Below are 12,058 nucleotides of genomic sequence, written 5' to 3'. Positions count from 1 at the left end.
CCCAACTGAATCCCTGGCAAACAGCTCATTCTCAGGCAGCCTTTAAGCTCCAGACCAATAACTCTTGGCCCTGTTGTCTCTTTCAGCCTCTGAGAGAGAAGGGGCACTTTCAAGATACTCTGGTATTTTGGGAGGTGAAAGTGGTGCAGGGGCTGGGGCAGGAAGGGTTTTCAGTTGTCCCTTCCCCTTCTCTGACTTAAGGTGTCAGTTCTAAGCTCCAGAATTCCTGCTTTTGGCTCTTGGATCTGAAGCTAAAATTTCCACCCCCAAGCATTAAAAAGCCAGAAAGAAAGAAAAAGAGAAAAACCTTTTATCATTTCAGATTTTTTTTTAAAGATTTTATTTATTTATTTGACAGATCACAAGTAGGCAGAGAGACAGGCAGAGAGAGAGAGGGAAGCAGGCTCCCCGCTGAGCAGAGAGCCCGATTCGGGGCTCGATCCCAGGACCCTGGGATCATGACCCAAGCTGAAGGCAGAGGCCTTAACCCACTGAACCACCCAAGTTTCCCATCAGATTTTATGAATAAAAACAAAAAGTTCATTCAGAAATTCAGTTGACTTCTCTCTCTCTTCCTTCCTCTCCCTTTTCTTCACCAGCCCCCTTATGGCCAGGCTTCTTTTTTTATTAAGTATTTAAGTCCATGCTTTGTATTCACAGATATGTGCCACCATCACCACAGTCCATTTTAGAACATTTTTATCATCTCAGAAAGAAACCCTGTGCCCCTTAGCCCCTAACTCCCGTCCAGCCCTCAGCAACCGCTAATCTACATTTTGGCTCCATGGTTGTGCCTATTCTTGACATTTCATGGTATATAATGGAATCTTATAATGTAGGGACTTCATGTGGCTCCTTTTACTTAATATAATATTTCCAAGTTTCATCAGTCTTAGAGTATGTATCCTTCTTACGGCTGACTAATAGTCCATTGTATGGATACACCACATTTTGTTTACCCGTTCATCGGTTGGTAGATATTTGGGTTGTTTCTATCTTTTGACTATTCTGTATAATACTGCTATAAATATTCATGTACAAGTTTTCATGTGGACATACGTTTTCATTTCTAGGATTGGAAGGGATGGGTCACATAGCAACTATATGTTCAACTTTTTGAGGCTGTTTTCCAAAGTGGCTGCACTATTTTCCCTTCCCATTAGCAGAATGTTAAGATTCCAATTCCTCCACACCCTTGCCCATACTTGTCATTATCTTTGATTTTTTTTTTTTTTTTTTTGGAAACTCTCTAGTCTGGACCGAGGATGTCCCTAAGGGTAGTGACTGCGTCTATTGCTGCAAAAATGGCAGTGTAAGGGTAATAGTACATATATTTGTAGTGACCAGAAGAAGCAAAATCTTAATGCCTCAAGATAAGATCCCACTATCCTGTAATAGGCCCCCTTCTCTATTTACACAACAAATATAGACTCATTCCCCTGAAGTATTAAGCACTGTGCTTGGTGCCATGGGAAACAGACAGATGAGCTGTGTCTTCTGCCCTTGAGATCCAGGCCCTGAATCTCTAGCTCAGTTGGAGAGGCAAAGGCTGCCTGTGCCCTCCGCCTCAGAGACCCACCCGTCCACCTGCTCCAGCCTGGCTGGTGGAAGCCTGGTCCTTCTGGTCAACAGAGCAGGGATGACAGATGTTTTTCCTTTCCTTTTTTTTTTTTTTTTCTGACAGATAAAGGAAAAGATGAACCAGTCAAAAAGGACAAGCCATATAGGATCTTTTTCAAAGATCTCTTTCTTTTCAAAGAAAATGAAATGGCAGCAAAGAAAAAGGTAAAGTTTTATTAAAAGCCCAATCCAAATTAATGTTAGAAATTTATCCTCTTATCCTTCACTTTTACGAACTCTGCTGGGTGAAGACAAGGGGTCAGGTGTGGGTGTGTGCATCGCCCGCAATGCTGGGGCATAAGCACGTACAACAGGAAGAGCATCCAGCCCATGGGAAGGACCCAATGATCATTGCCTACTGGGGGAAGACAGACACACTATGACCAACACATATGACAAGTATGGTATATCCCACTTCATTGATTCTAATGCCCATATTTTTTCCCACATTTTCTCATTCCTGAAATTGGGATCCAACTTATATAGGTGGGATGCCATGCACAACAGGCAGTGCATAAAATAATAGTGCATCTGCATCCAATGTTATCTTAGAGCTGATACATTACAGTAATAGAGCAAAGGACATGGACATGTAGAGAAAAGAGTGAGCATCTTTGTTGGAGAGGATGATGGTGGTGGTGTATATGTGTGTGTGTGGTTGTCTCTGTGCACACACATGCACAAAGACGTCATTGAAGAGATAGCAAGAGCTGAACTGTTAAGAATAAGTTAAAATTTGCCAGGCAGATACAGATATGAGAATGTGTATGTGTATATTAGGGAAGAGGGCAGGGAAGGAAGAAGGAACAAAAGTGGAGGAGGGAGTCATTTTAGAATTATTTGGTATGAAGCTAAATTAGAGATGAGGCTACCAAAGCTGTGTTTTGCAGTTAATCTCACTACTTACATTATTACACCATTTAATACATGATCTGGATTTCAAGAGGTTTGCTGTCCTTATTACTAGAGATAAAGATTGATTATAGGATTTAAAAAAAAATCCCATTTGGAATGAAGAGGTTCTCTAGAAATGCTCATGGTGGTGGTGTATATGTGTGTGTGTGGTTGTCTCTGTGCACACACATGCACACTTACAGATTCATCTGTAAGGTGAAGGTTTTATGCTTGTGTTGTATAGTTTTATTGAGAGTGTCCAAAATTAAATTGAGCAAAGATCCATGAACTTCAAAGTCTGATTTATTTATGTGTACTGGGGAGGTCCTTTTCCTCTCAAGTTTTCAATTCAATTCCACAGAACCAGTCCTTTCAAATCAGTGGAATTTCCAAGTTACCTGCAGTTGGGCAAGACAAGGATTAAAAAATAAAAGTGAAAATGGGGGCACCTGGGTGGCTCGGTGTGTTAAAGCCTCTGCCTTCGGCTCGGGTCATGATCCTGGGGTCCTGGGATCGAGCACCGCATTGGGCTCTCTGCTCAGCAGGGAGCTTGCTTCCTCCTCTCTCTCTGCCTGGCTCTCTGTCTACTTGTGATCTCTGTCTGTCAAATAAATAAAAAAAAATTTTTTTTTAAATGAAAATGAAAATAAAGCCAAAACCGTTCCCAGGCTCATATTTTTTGTTTTTAAAGATTTTATTTATTTATTTGACAGAGAGATCACAAGTAGACAGAGAGGCAGGCAGAGAGAGGGGGAAGCAGGCTCCCCGCTGAGCAGAGAGCCCAATGTGGGGCTTGATCCCGGGACCCTGAGATGACCGGAGCTGAAGGCAGAGGCTTTAACCCACTGAGCCACCCAGGCACCCCCCAGGCTCATATTTATGATGTACATGTTTAGTAAAGGTTGAATGTCTTTATATTTGTGCTCAATTTTCTAAGACAAGGAATTGTAAACTATACCCGGCCCTTCAGAGATCAGAACTCAAAGTTGCTTGTTTAATGTATCAGTAATGAGAAATGTACCAGTAATGAGAAAAAGACTTATTGTAAATGATAGTTTTATATCTGATCATTAGTTTTAAAGACAACATCATTTTGGTATATTAGAAATTCTTTTCAACTTTTGCACTTGGGCAGGAAAAATTTATAAACCGCAGCATGAAAGTCTACCAGAAGTCTACATTTTCATCTCGAATGAAAAGTCGTTCACACCTGGGCCAAGTAGCTTTCTACTCTGACACAGCTGGTGGCTCATTTGAAAAATTTGGGCTAGATCCCTCTCTTATTCTAAGATTAACAGAAGGTAAGTCTAGATTACTGTTTAAGAATACTGTTTTGAATATTTACTGTTAATGTCGTTTAGAGGCTTTTCTGGAGGTTAAAAAGAAAAGTATGCTGTCTCATACTATAGTTGGGGGGGTTGTAAATGGAAACTGAGAGTTGGGACAAAATCTATTTTAAATAAGAAAATGTATTTCCAAGAAATAGACTGTTACTCATTTTCATGGCTCTAAGGAAGAAAGTCTTTGCTAAAATGATACAGTATTAAAGGTTATGGCTACGGCCATTTAAACCCATTTCTAAATGTAGAAATATATAGAAACTTTCTAAAGAGAAGTGTTGGTTTTCTGCACCATACAGCTCATATATCCAGAATCAGGAAGCTAATAGAATTAAATAGGTTTTCCTGTTGTTGCAAAAACATAACCTGTTTTAATGGCACTTGAGGGCAACACGATAAAATATTACAGGATATTAATTATTGCTCTATGAAAAGGAACAATATGGTAATCAAAATGTCATTGACTTTTCTTACTTATCAGATCAAGAAGTGCTTACAAATGAGATAGAAAGCAGTTTAAAATGTAGTTAAAGTGATTAATGGTAGGAAGATGGGGTCATAAAATCTTCCCCCAAATGAGTCTTATCTAAATTTTTAAATTAAAATTAAAAAGTAGGGAAGAAAGGAAGGGAGGAAAGGAGGAAGAAAGATGCACTGAGTGCCAGGATTTGCTGTGGTAACTTAAAAATTTGGTAACTCTGCTAAACTGTGATAAAAAAAAAAAAATCTTCAGAGAGCAACAAAAAAGAAACACTTGGGAAAAAGCTTTGGAGTCAATAATTAGTGTAGAAGAGGGAAGCCATGTTAACTTTTTTAGATCTTGGAGGTGTGTATTCTGCACTATAGTTGTACGAAGAAGTGCAAATGTCAGGCAACATGGCGGTATCAGTGACTATACCATGGATAGGGTAAAGCTAGCTTCAGTCTTGTGTCTCATAGCTCACCTCTGTAGAATGGTGAACCCTAAGTCATCAAGAGCACTTAAAATTATACATGACATGTTTTCGAGTTCTACACAAAGTGGCTACCTTCAAAAATCCATGTGACACTACCACTTCTGAGAGAACACGTAAATATGACTTTGCAGATGACCCTATTCGACACCAGGCTGGTTGACAGAGGGGTTACTGGTCTCCTAACAGTAAATGAAATACACTAGACTCTTAAAAGGAAATGGTAAAATTGTTTGGTATTATCCAAGACCATCTGAGCTCTGTCGGCAATGGAAATCAAGTTGTCAGTTTCTGCTGATTACACAGATAAGCCATTTGGACAATTTTCATTGAAAATAAAGAAATCCCCCTCAGACTTTCTAATCATGATTTGATTTGATGAAGCGCCCATTTACCAACCTCACGTTTTCTGACTGAATTCTGATTAAAAACAAGCCTATGTGGTATAAAATGAGCAAGTGACCCCTACTTTGGGAGCCCAGTTATTTTATTTTTGTGTATGCGGTAGTAGCCAACTGCTAGATCACCTCAAAGAAATTACGCAGGCAACTGTCACAGACAGATGAGTTGGGCTGCGTCTTAGAAGTGCCATCTCCCCTTCCAGGGAGCCGGCATCCTGACCGTGGTTTTACTCTCAAGGGGCAACACCACTGGATCACACCCCCAGTGAGTGGTGAGATACTCTGGTGTTGAGGGACACTAGTGCTTGGTAGAGGAGACCATGTTTCAAAAAACCTTCTGGATAGCCAAAGTGGGAAACCCACTATAACCAGTCTATTTACCAGAATAAAGATCACATCAGAATCTTTCAGAATTACCAGAATAAAGATCACATAAAGAATAAAATCACATCAACTCAGCCAGATAGTACCATGTTAAAGTAGCCTAAAATGGTAAGCATGACTCTAATATTTAGTAAATGGACAGTATAGGATTTTTTTAATTGAAATGTATTCCAATTCATGTGACCCATCATAAGTGACTGAGCAAAAGCGACAGTAAGCACTTTCATGCTTCTTTTCTACTAAAAATATTCTTTAGGTAAATTGAACCTGAACCTGATCAGGTAAACATGGGCGATTGAGCACATGTTAAATAATACCATGAGGATGCAATCTGCCAGATCCGTTATACAGGAAATTCTACAGGGAAATTGGTCTGGTTTTCATTTTGGTTTTGTTTTTTCAAAGAGGGAAAGAGGGGGTGGGTGAGGGGCAGGGGGTTGGAGAGAGAGAATGTTAAGCAGACTCCATGACCCCAAGGAGCCCAACATAGGGTTCGATCTCATGACCCTGAGGTCATGACCTGAGCCAAAATCAAGTCAGGCACTTAAGTGACTGAACCACCCATGCGCCCCTCCTCTGTTTCCTTAAACCAGTAAATGGCATGGAGAAAAGGTCGTGTGTTGGGGAGGTAGGGATGGCAGTTATAGATAAAAAGACTTTAGGGGCTATACCAACTAAATTGATATTTGTTTAGATTTTAATTTTTTTAATTCTAAAAAATTATTTTTGAGACCACTGGGAAAATTTGAACCCAGACTAGGTATAAGATGATCCTAAGGAATTGTTCATTTTGTTTGGGGTGATAGCTGTATTATGGCTATGTTTTAAAGCTTTTTTATCTGATGGAGTTACATACTAAAGTATTTATGGATTAAATGATAATGATGGCTTGGATTTGCCTTAAAATATGCCAGTGAGGGAGGAATGAGGGATAGCAATAGATGAAACAAGAGAGGTAAGTTGTTGATCATGTTGAAGTAGGTGATAGGGACAGGGCAGTTCATTTTATGAATGTTGAGGATCTCTCTCTCTCTCTCTCTCTTTTTTTTTTTTTACATTATATTTATTTATTTGACAGAGAAAGAGCACAAGCAGGGGGAGCAGGAGAGGGAGAAAGAAGCTCCCCACTGAGCGGGGAGCCAGATGCAGGGCTGGATCCCAGGACCCTGGGATCATGACCTGCGCTGAAAGGAGACACTTAACAACTGAGAGAACCAGGCACCCCGAATGTTGAGGATTTCTATAATAAAAAGTTTTTATGTATTAAAAAGAAAACCATTATAACTAGGTGCTTATTATCTTCACATATGTTACTTTATCTAATCCTCAACAAAATGCTGTTAGATGTTTCTCTTCTCCTCCTCTGATGAAATGGCTCAGTGAGATTGAATCACTAATTAAAGGTCACTAGGTAGATGTGGAATTCAAACCAATGCTTGCCGACTCCAAGGCTTGTTGTCACCCATAATTACAGAATTACTATTTTTTATGATTAAAATAATCATTATATTGCTATTATTGACCTGGAAAAATTAAGTGATTACTCATTGCAATTGTATTTTTAATAATAGCTAACAATTGTTAAGAAGTTGTTATGTGTTGGGGTGCCTGGATGGCTCAGTCAGTTAAGCTTCTACTCTTGACACACTGGATGTGGAACCTGCTGAAGATTCTCTCTCTCTCTCCTCCTGCCCCTCCCAGCTCACGGGCTCTCTCTCATTCTCTCTTTGTCTAAGAAAAAGAAGTTATTATGTTTTATAAAATGTTGCTTCACTTCCTTCTTCTCATAATACCACTATGAGGTAGAGGTAATAGTAATTACCCACTTAGACTAATTTTTGCTGTGGTCATAAACCATTCCTCAATTTCAGTGGCTTGCAACAATGTAAGTTTATTTGTCATTCACCTTCCAACGCTGGTGCTTTTCGTTGGGTCCTGAAGGAACAGCCCCTGACTGGTATGTTGCTGGAGTTACAGCAGAGGGAGGAAAAGGGAACCAGTGGTGGTTCTTAAAACTTCTGCCTGGAAGCCATGCAGGTCACTGCCACTGGCGTTCCATGAGCCAAATCAAGTCAGTGGTCAAGCCCAACACGAGTGAGGGGAGGGGGAGATGATCTTCTTCCACAGAGGGGCAGGAAATAGTTTGGAATAATAATACAATCTACCACAGTTAGGATCCTCATTTTTACAGACAAAGAAACTGAGGCTTGGAGAGAGTGAGTAATTCACTCAGGTCCTCATAGCTACTAAGAGGCCGGGGCAGAATACGACCCAACGGGACTCTGGGCTTCCCAGGGCAGCACAGCCTCACTGGTTATTCAGGAAACACTGTTTTATTTCTACTTTTATCTATGTTTCAATCAGGAGACTTTGCTCTATATCACATTCTGTTTGTTTTTCATGAAGCGAACCTTGTTCAAATGCAGCCTATATGTAATTTTTCCAGAATGAAGAAACCTTGAAAGGAAACCTAGTCTTTTTTATTCTTAGATGGTAAAGCTAGTTGTCATCTTTTTCCTTCCTGCCGTAAAATCCCCACACACGTTTTGCCAAAGGACTTTGGTTTGATATCCAGACTGACCAAAACACTAAGATTTAAAACAGCTCCGTCTCCTTCAGCACAGGCTTTGGAGTCATATGCCCCTTCTGCCACGTGTTAGCTTTGTTATCTTGGGCAAGTGTCTTGACATCTCTGAGCTCACACACAGGATGGGTTCAGAAATATGTACCTCATTGGGGTTACTGTTAGGATCAAATAAAATGATTTATTTAAAATGTCTAATAAAGTTCTTGGAATATGATGGACACAAAATAAATGGTAGTTACTATTAGGAAATCAGTTTTTTAGTGATTAGAAAAAAAATTTATTTGAAGGGATAGTAGTTTTTTAAGTCAGATACATATCATATACAGTAATTTAATGACATAGCTTTTATATTATAGGTGCTCTTGAGGGCTAATGAACTAAACCTGGGTCTATTTCAATTTTCTTTGAAGGTGCGGACACAAAAAGGACTCTTCATGAATTTATTAATGACCAGAGAGACAGGTTTCTGCTGGAGGTAGTAAAAATAATTTTTTTCTCCCATTAGTCAAACAGAGGACTTCTGGCAGAGCATTGCCAAATCTTCACCTCAACAGCTTATTTTTTTATTACATGCTCCAGATTTATTGCACCTCTGATCCTTTCCTAAACAACTTCAGTTGGGCTTTTTTTCCTCATCATTCCACCAAAACTGCTTTTGTGAAGGTTCTCAGTGACCTTCCCATTGCCAAGTTCAAATTGTCACCGCACAGTCTTGCTTTTCCTTCCTTTTCCTTCCCAGCAGCAGTTAGATCATTCGGTCACTTCCTCTTTCTTGAAATGTCTTCTTCAGCTGGTTTCCAGGACCCACAGACTCTTGGTTCTTCCTTGTCACTGGCTGCTCACGTCTTCACAGATTGCTTTTCTTATTCCTCTTCTCCTGGATCTCCAAATGTTGGAATGCCCCCAGACTCACCCCTCATCCTATGCTCTATCTACCCTCCTCCAGGCCCATGGCTTTAAATCCCACTTCCCCGTTAACAACTTCCAAACTTATTTCTCTACCCTGATCTTCTTCCCTGAACTCCAGACTCACAAAGGCAACTGTAGTTCTTAACATCTCTGGTTAGACGTCCAGTAGGCACCTTGGACTTCCCATTTCTAAAAATTTGCCCCTCCTATACTCTTCCCTACCCCTGCAAATCTGCATCTCATGGAGTGCCCTATCGTAGTGAGTAGCAGTTTCATTTTTCCGGTTGTTTAGGCCCAAAACCCTGGAGCTATCAACTCTCCTACCTACAACCCACTTCCAAATATGCTTTCAAATATATTTTTTCCCAATATACCCATACTCACACTACTTTTCATGACCTCTCCTGCTGCCACTGTTACCAATATCACTTGCATGAATTATTGTCACAACTTCTGAGCACTGGTCTGCCTCCACTTTTCTCCCTACAGTCTGTTCTCCACATGCGTCCCACCTCTACTGAAGACCTCTGGTGACTTTGTCTGGCCCCTGACTCCCCAATTGTTATTTCTTTAAAACGATCTCATTTACATACTTTAAATTCATTTATATTATAATGTATGTGATTTTATTTATAATTTCTTTTTCATGCACGACATTACAAACCATAGTGAATTCCTATATTCTGTAATAAAAAAATATCAAAGGCTAGATATCAAAGTTGTATTTTGGGATTTACACAGGGTTCTTGGAGGCTGGTTAAAGACCCCTACCCTTGGGCAGCTTGGCGGAATGTGTCATAGGCATAGCAGGGTGAAAACCTCATTGTTCTGGGCTGCTTCCTAATGGAAGAGGCTTTGTGACTGCAGACCACCCAATTTCCCAATGGCCAGAAATATTGGAGGGCTATTGTGGATCATACCAGGTAGACCTCCTCTTTGGAGGGATACATAGTTGTTATTGTTGTTGTTTTAACTTTTATTTTTTAGGCTAGAGCCTGAGGGGATATGCAGCTCCTTTTGATTTTTGGGAACCATATTGAGCCTCTTCATAAAAGTGAAAGAGAAGAATGAGTCTCCCTTCTAACGATCCCAAAATAAATTCCTTCGTAAAATAAAGGCTATCGTCTCAAGACTTGGCATGCTATTATTTCTAATACAAGTGATCACTTACTATGCAAGTTACTTTCCCCTTTATTAGCAGACTGATGAAATGTACTAGCAATGAGCTGGAAATGTGGCATAATGTTGCACTTCTGTTTTCAATATTCCTAGTATGCCCTGTCAACCAAAAGAAATACAATTAAAAAGTTTGAAAAACACATGGTGGCAAAAGAACGGCAACTCACAAGAGCCGAAAAAAAGCTCCAAGAAGACGCAATGGCCTTTGAAGAGTTCCTTCGAGAAAATGACCAGCGATCTGTAGATGCTCTTAAAATGTTCGTTTTTGTTACTCGGGCCAAATTGCCTTTCCCCTCCCTCTTCCTTTTTAGTTTCTCAGAATACAACACAACACAAAACAAACTAACCCAATGCCTGTTACTTTTCAGTGCAGCACAGGAAACTATAAACAAACTCCAAATGACAGCAGAGCTCAAGAAAGCCAGTATGGAGGTGCAGGCCGTGAAAAGGTGAGCCCTGGGCACCATCTTTTCCTTCTCAAATGTCCCAGCCCCATGGAAACTTCCCTGTGCCCAGCAAGACCTTCATGGGAATATTCCTTATCAGTTGATGATTTTCTACACATAACCTTATTTTTAAACACGTAACCTGTCTCTTTTAAATAAGGACCATCTGTCTCTGCCTGGATATCAGAGCATAGTGACCTCTGGCTGAAAAGTTTCTGTAACTTGTCAGTGTAGAAGCCTAGAAACTGGTTGAAAAGAAGAAAGCCAATGTTAAGAGTGTACTACAAGTTATTCTAAGTGCCCTCTTTCATTCATCTGAAGGCATATTTCTTTCCACATTTTTAACAACTCTAAAATTGGGATTCATTTTTACAACCATCTCTCAACTATAATTGGCAGGATTTTTCATAGTTATACTTAGTTGAACCTAGAATTGATATTAAAAGCCAGAATCTATAATGACATATTTACAGGAAGGAGAGTTGGGATAAATTTATACCACCTACCACTCCCCCCACCCCAAGCCTGGATGTTTTCTTCTGTAGTCAAGTGTATCTCACTTGGTCTAATTTTAAATATCTAAAGAATCTTCCTTCTATCATCATTCTTGGACAGTAGTTTCATGACCCAGGAGACACTAGTCTTGGTATCAAGTCATACTATAACTTGTTTTCTTTTCTTTTTTCTTTTTGAGGATTTGATACTTACCCTTCCTCTAAAACCAAGTCCTAGAGTTTTTGGAGAAGAGGACAGCAGCTTGTCTAAAATATAGCAAATGAACCGGATGGTAGTTTCTTTGAAACCAGTTGATATTAACAGAATGTGTGTTTTCAAACACATCCTGGCTCCGGAGCCTCTTCTATTTTAGAAACCTAAAGTTGAAGTCATTCCAAGGTGGAGCATTCCCTTCCTGCCTTCACTCTGTCGTGTAATTAGAAGATTCTGTTCTATTTGTGGAGCCAGAGTAGCAGCCTCTGTGCCTGCACGGAGTCCTGTGTTTATGCACAATGGCTAACCCCCGAACAGCCCTGCTGAAAAGAGCTGGCTTAGTGTGTATGTGTCTCGTCATCCTAGAGGTGCAAAAGGTTATGAAAAACAAGCTGGGGACAGCACAAAGGATGCAGGCACCTGCTATTTATTTCCTTTTTCTCTCTGTGGCCTGGAGATGGCCCGGGAAGGTTGTCCACTGCAGGTAGGGCTGGACACTTGTTTACAAAAGGGAAGGAATCTTGTTCTGAAGCTTTTGCTCGAAAGCTGTGCAATGCTAGCCATTTTAACCCTGTTCTTGCAGCGCCTCTGGGAGGCTTTCCAACTAAAAACAAAGTGGCAGTAGCATGAGGGGCCC

The 12,058-nt window shown here is 40.2% G+C and overlaps 1 protein-coding gene across 5 annotated transcripts in view; it reads left to right on the top strand.

Moving 5' to 3' along the window:
• The window catches only part of CCDC38 (coiled-coil domain containing 38), a 47,863-nt gene that overhangs the window by 8,473 nt on the left and 27,332 nt on the right, over positions 1-12,058 (top strand). For 3 of the 5 annotated variants that reach the window (XM_032874267.1, XM_032874265.1, XM_032874268.1), the window contains exons 3-7: positions 1,685-1,785; positions 3,650-3,815; positions 8,590-8,654; positions 10,361-10,524; positions 10,636-10,716. In XM_032874267.1, coding sequence (XP_032730158.1) covers positions 1,685-1,785; positions 3,650-3,815; positions 8,590-8,654; positions 10,361-10,524; positions 10,636-10,716 — 577 coding nt within the window. Of the gene's footprint in view, positions 1-1,684; positions 1,786-3,649; positions 3,816-8,589; positions 8,655-10,356; positions 10,525-10,635; positions 10,717-12,058 lie in introns of those variants that run through there. The other 2 variants (XM_032874266.1, XM_032874269.1) reach the window with 2 other exon arrangements.

Source organism: Lontra canadensis, unplaced genomic scaffold (assembly GCF_010015895.1).
Source record: "Lontra canadensis isolate GAN:19392208 unplaced genomic scaffold, GSC_riverotter_1.0 scaffold52, whole genome shotgun sequence".
In the NCBI taxonomy this organism is placed as follows: domain Eukaryota; kingdom Metazoa; phylum Chordata; class Mammalia; order Carnivora; family Mustelidae; genus Lontra; species Lontra canadensis.
Note: the sequence above shows the minus strand (reverse complement) of the source record. Positions and strands in the feature narration are given on the sequence as shown.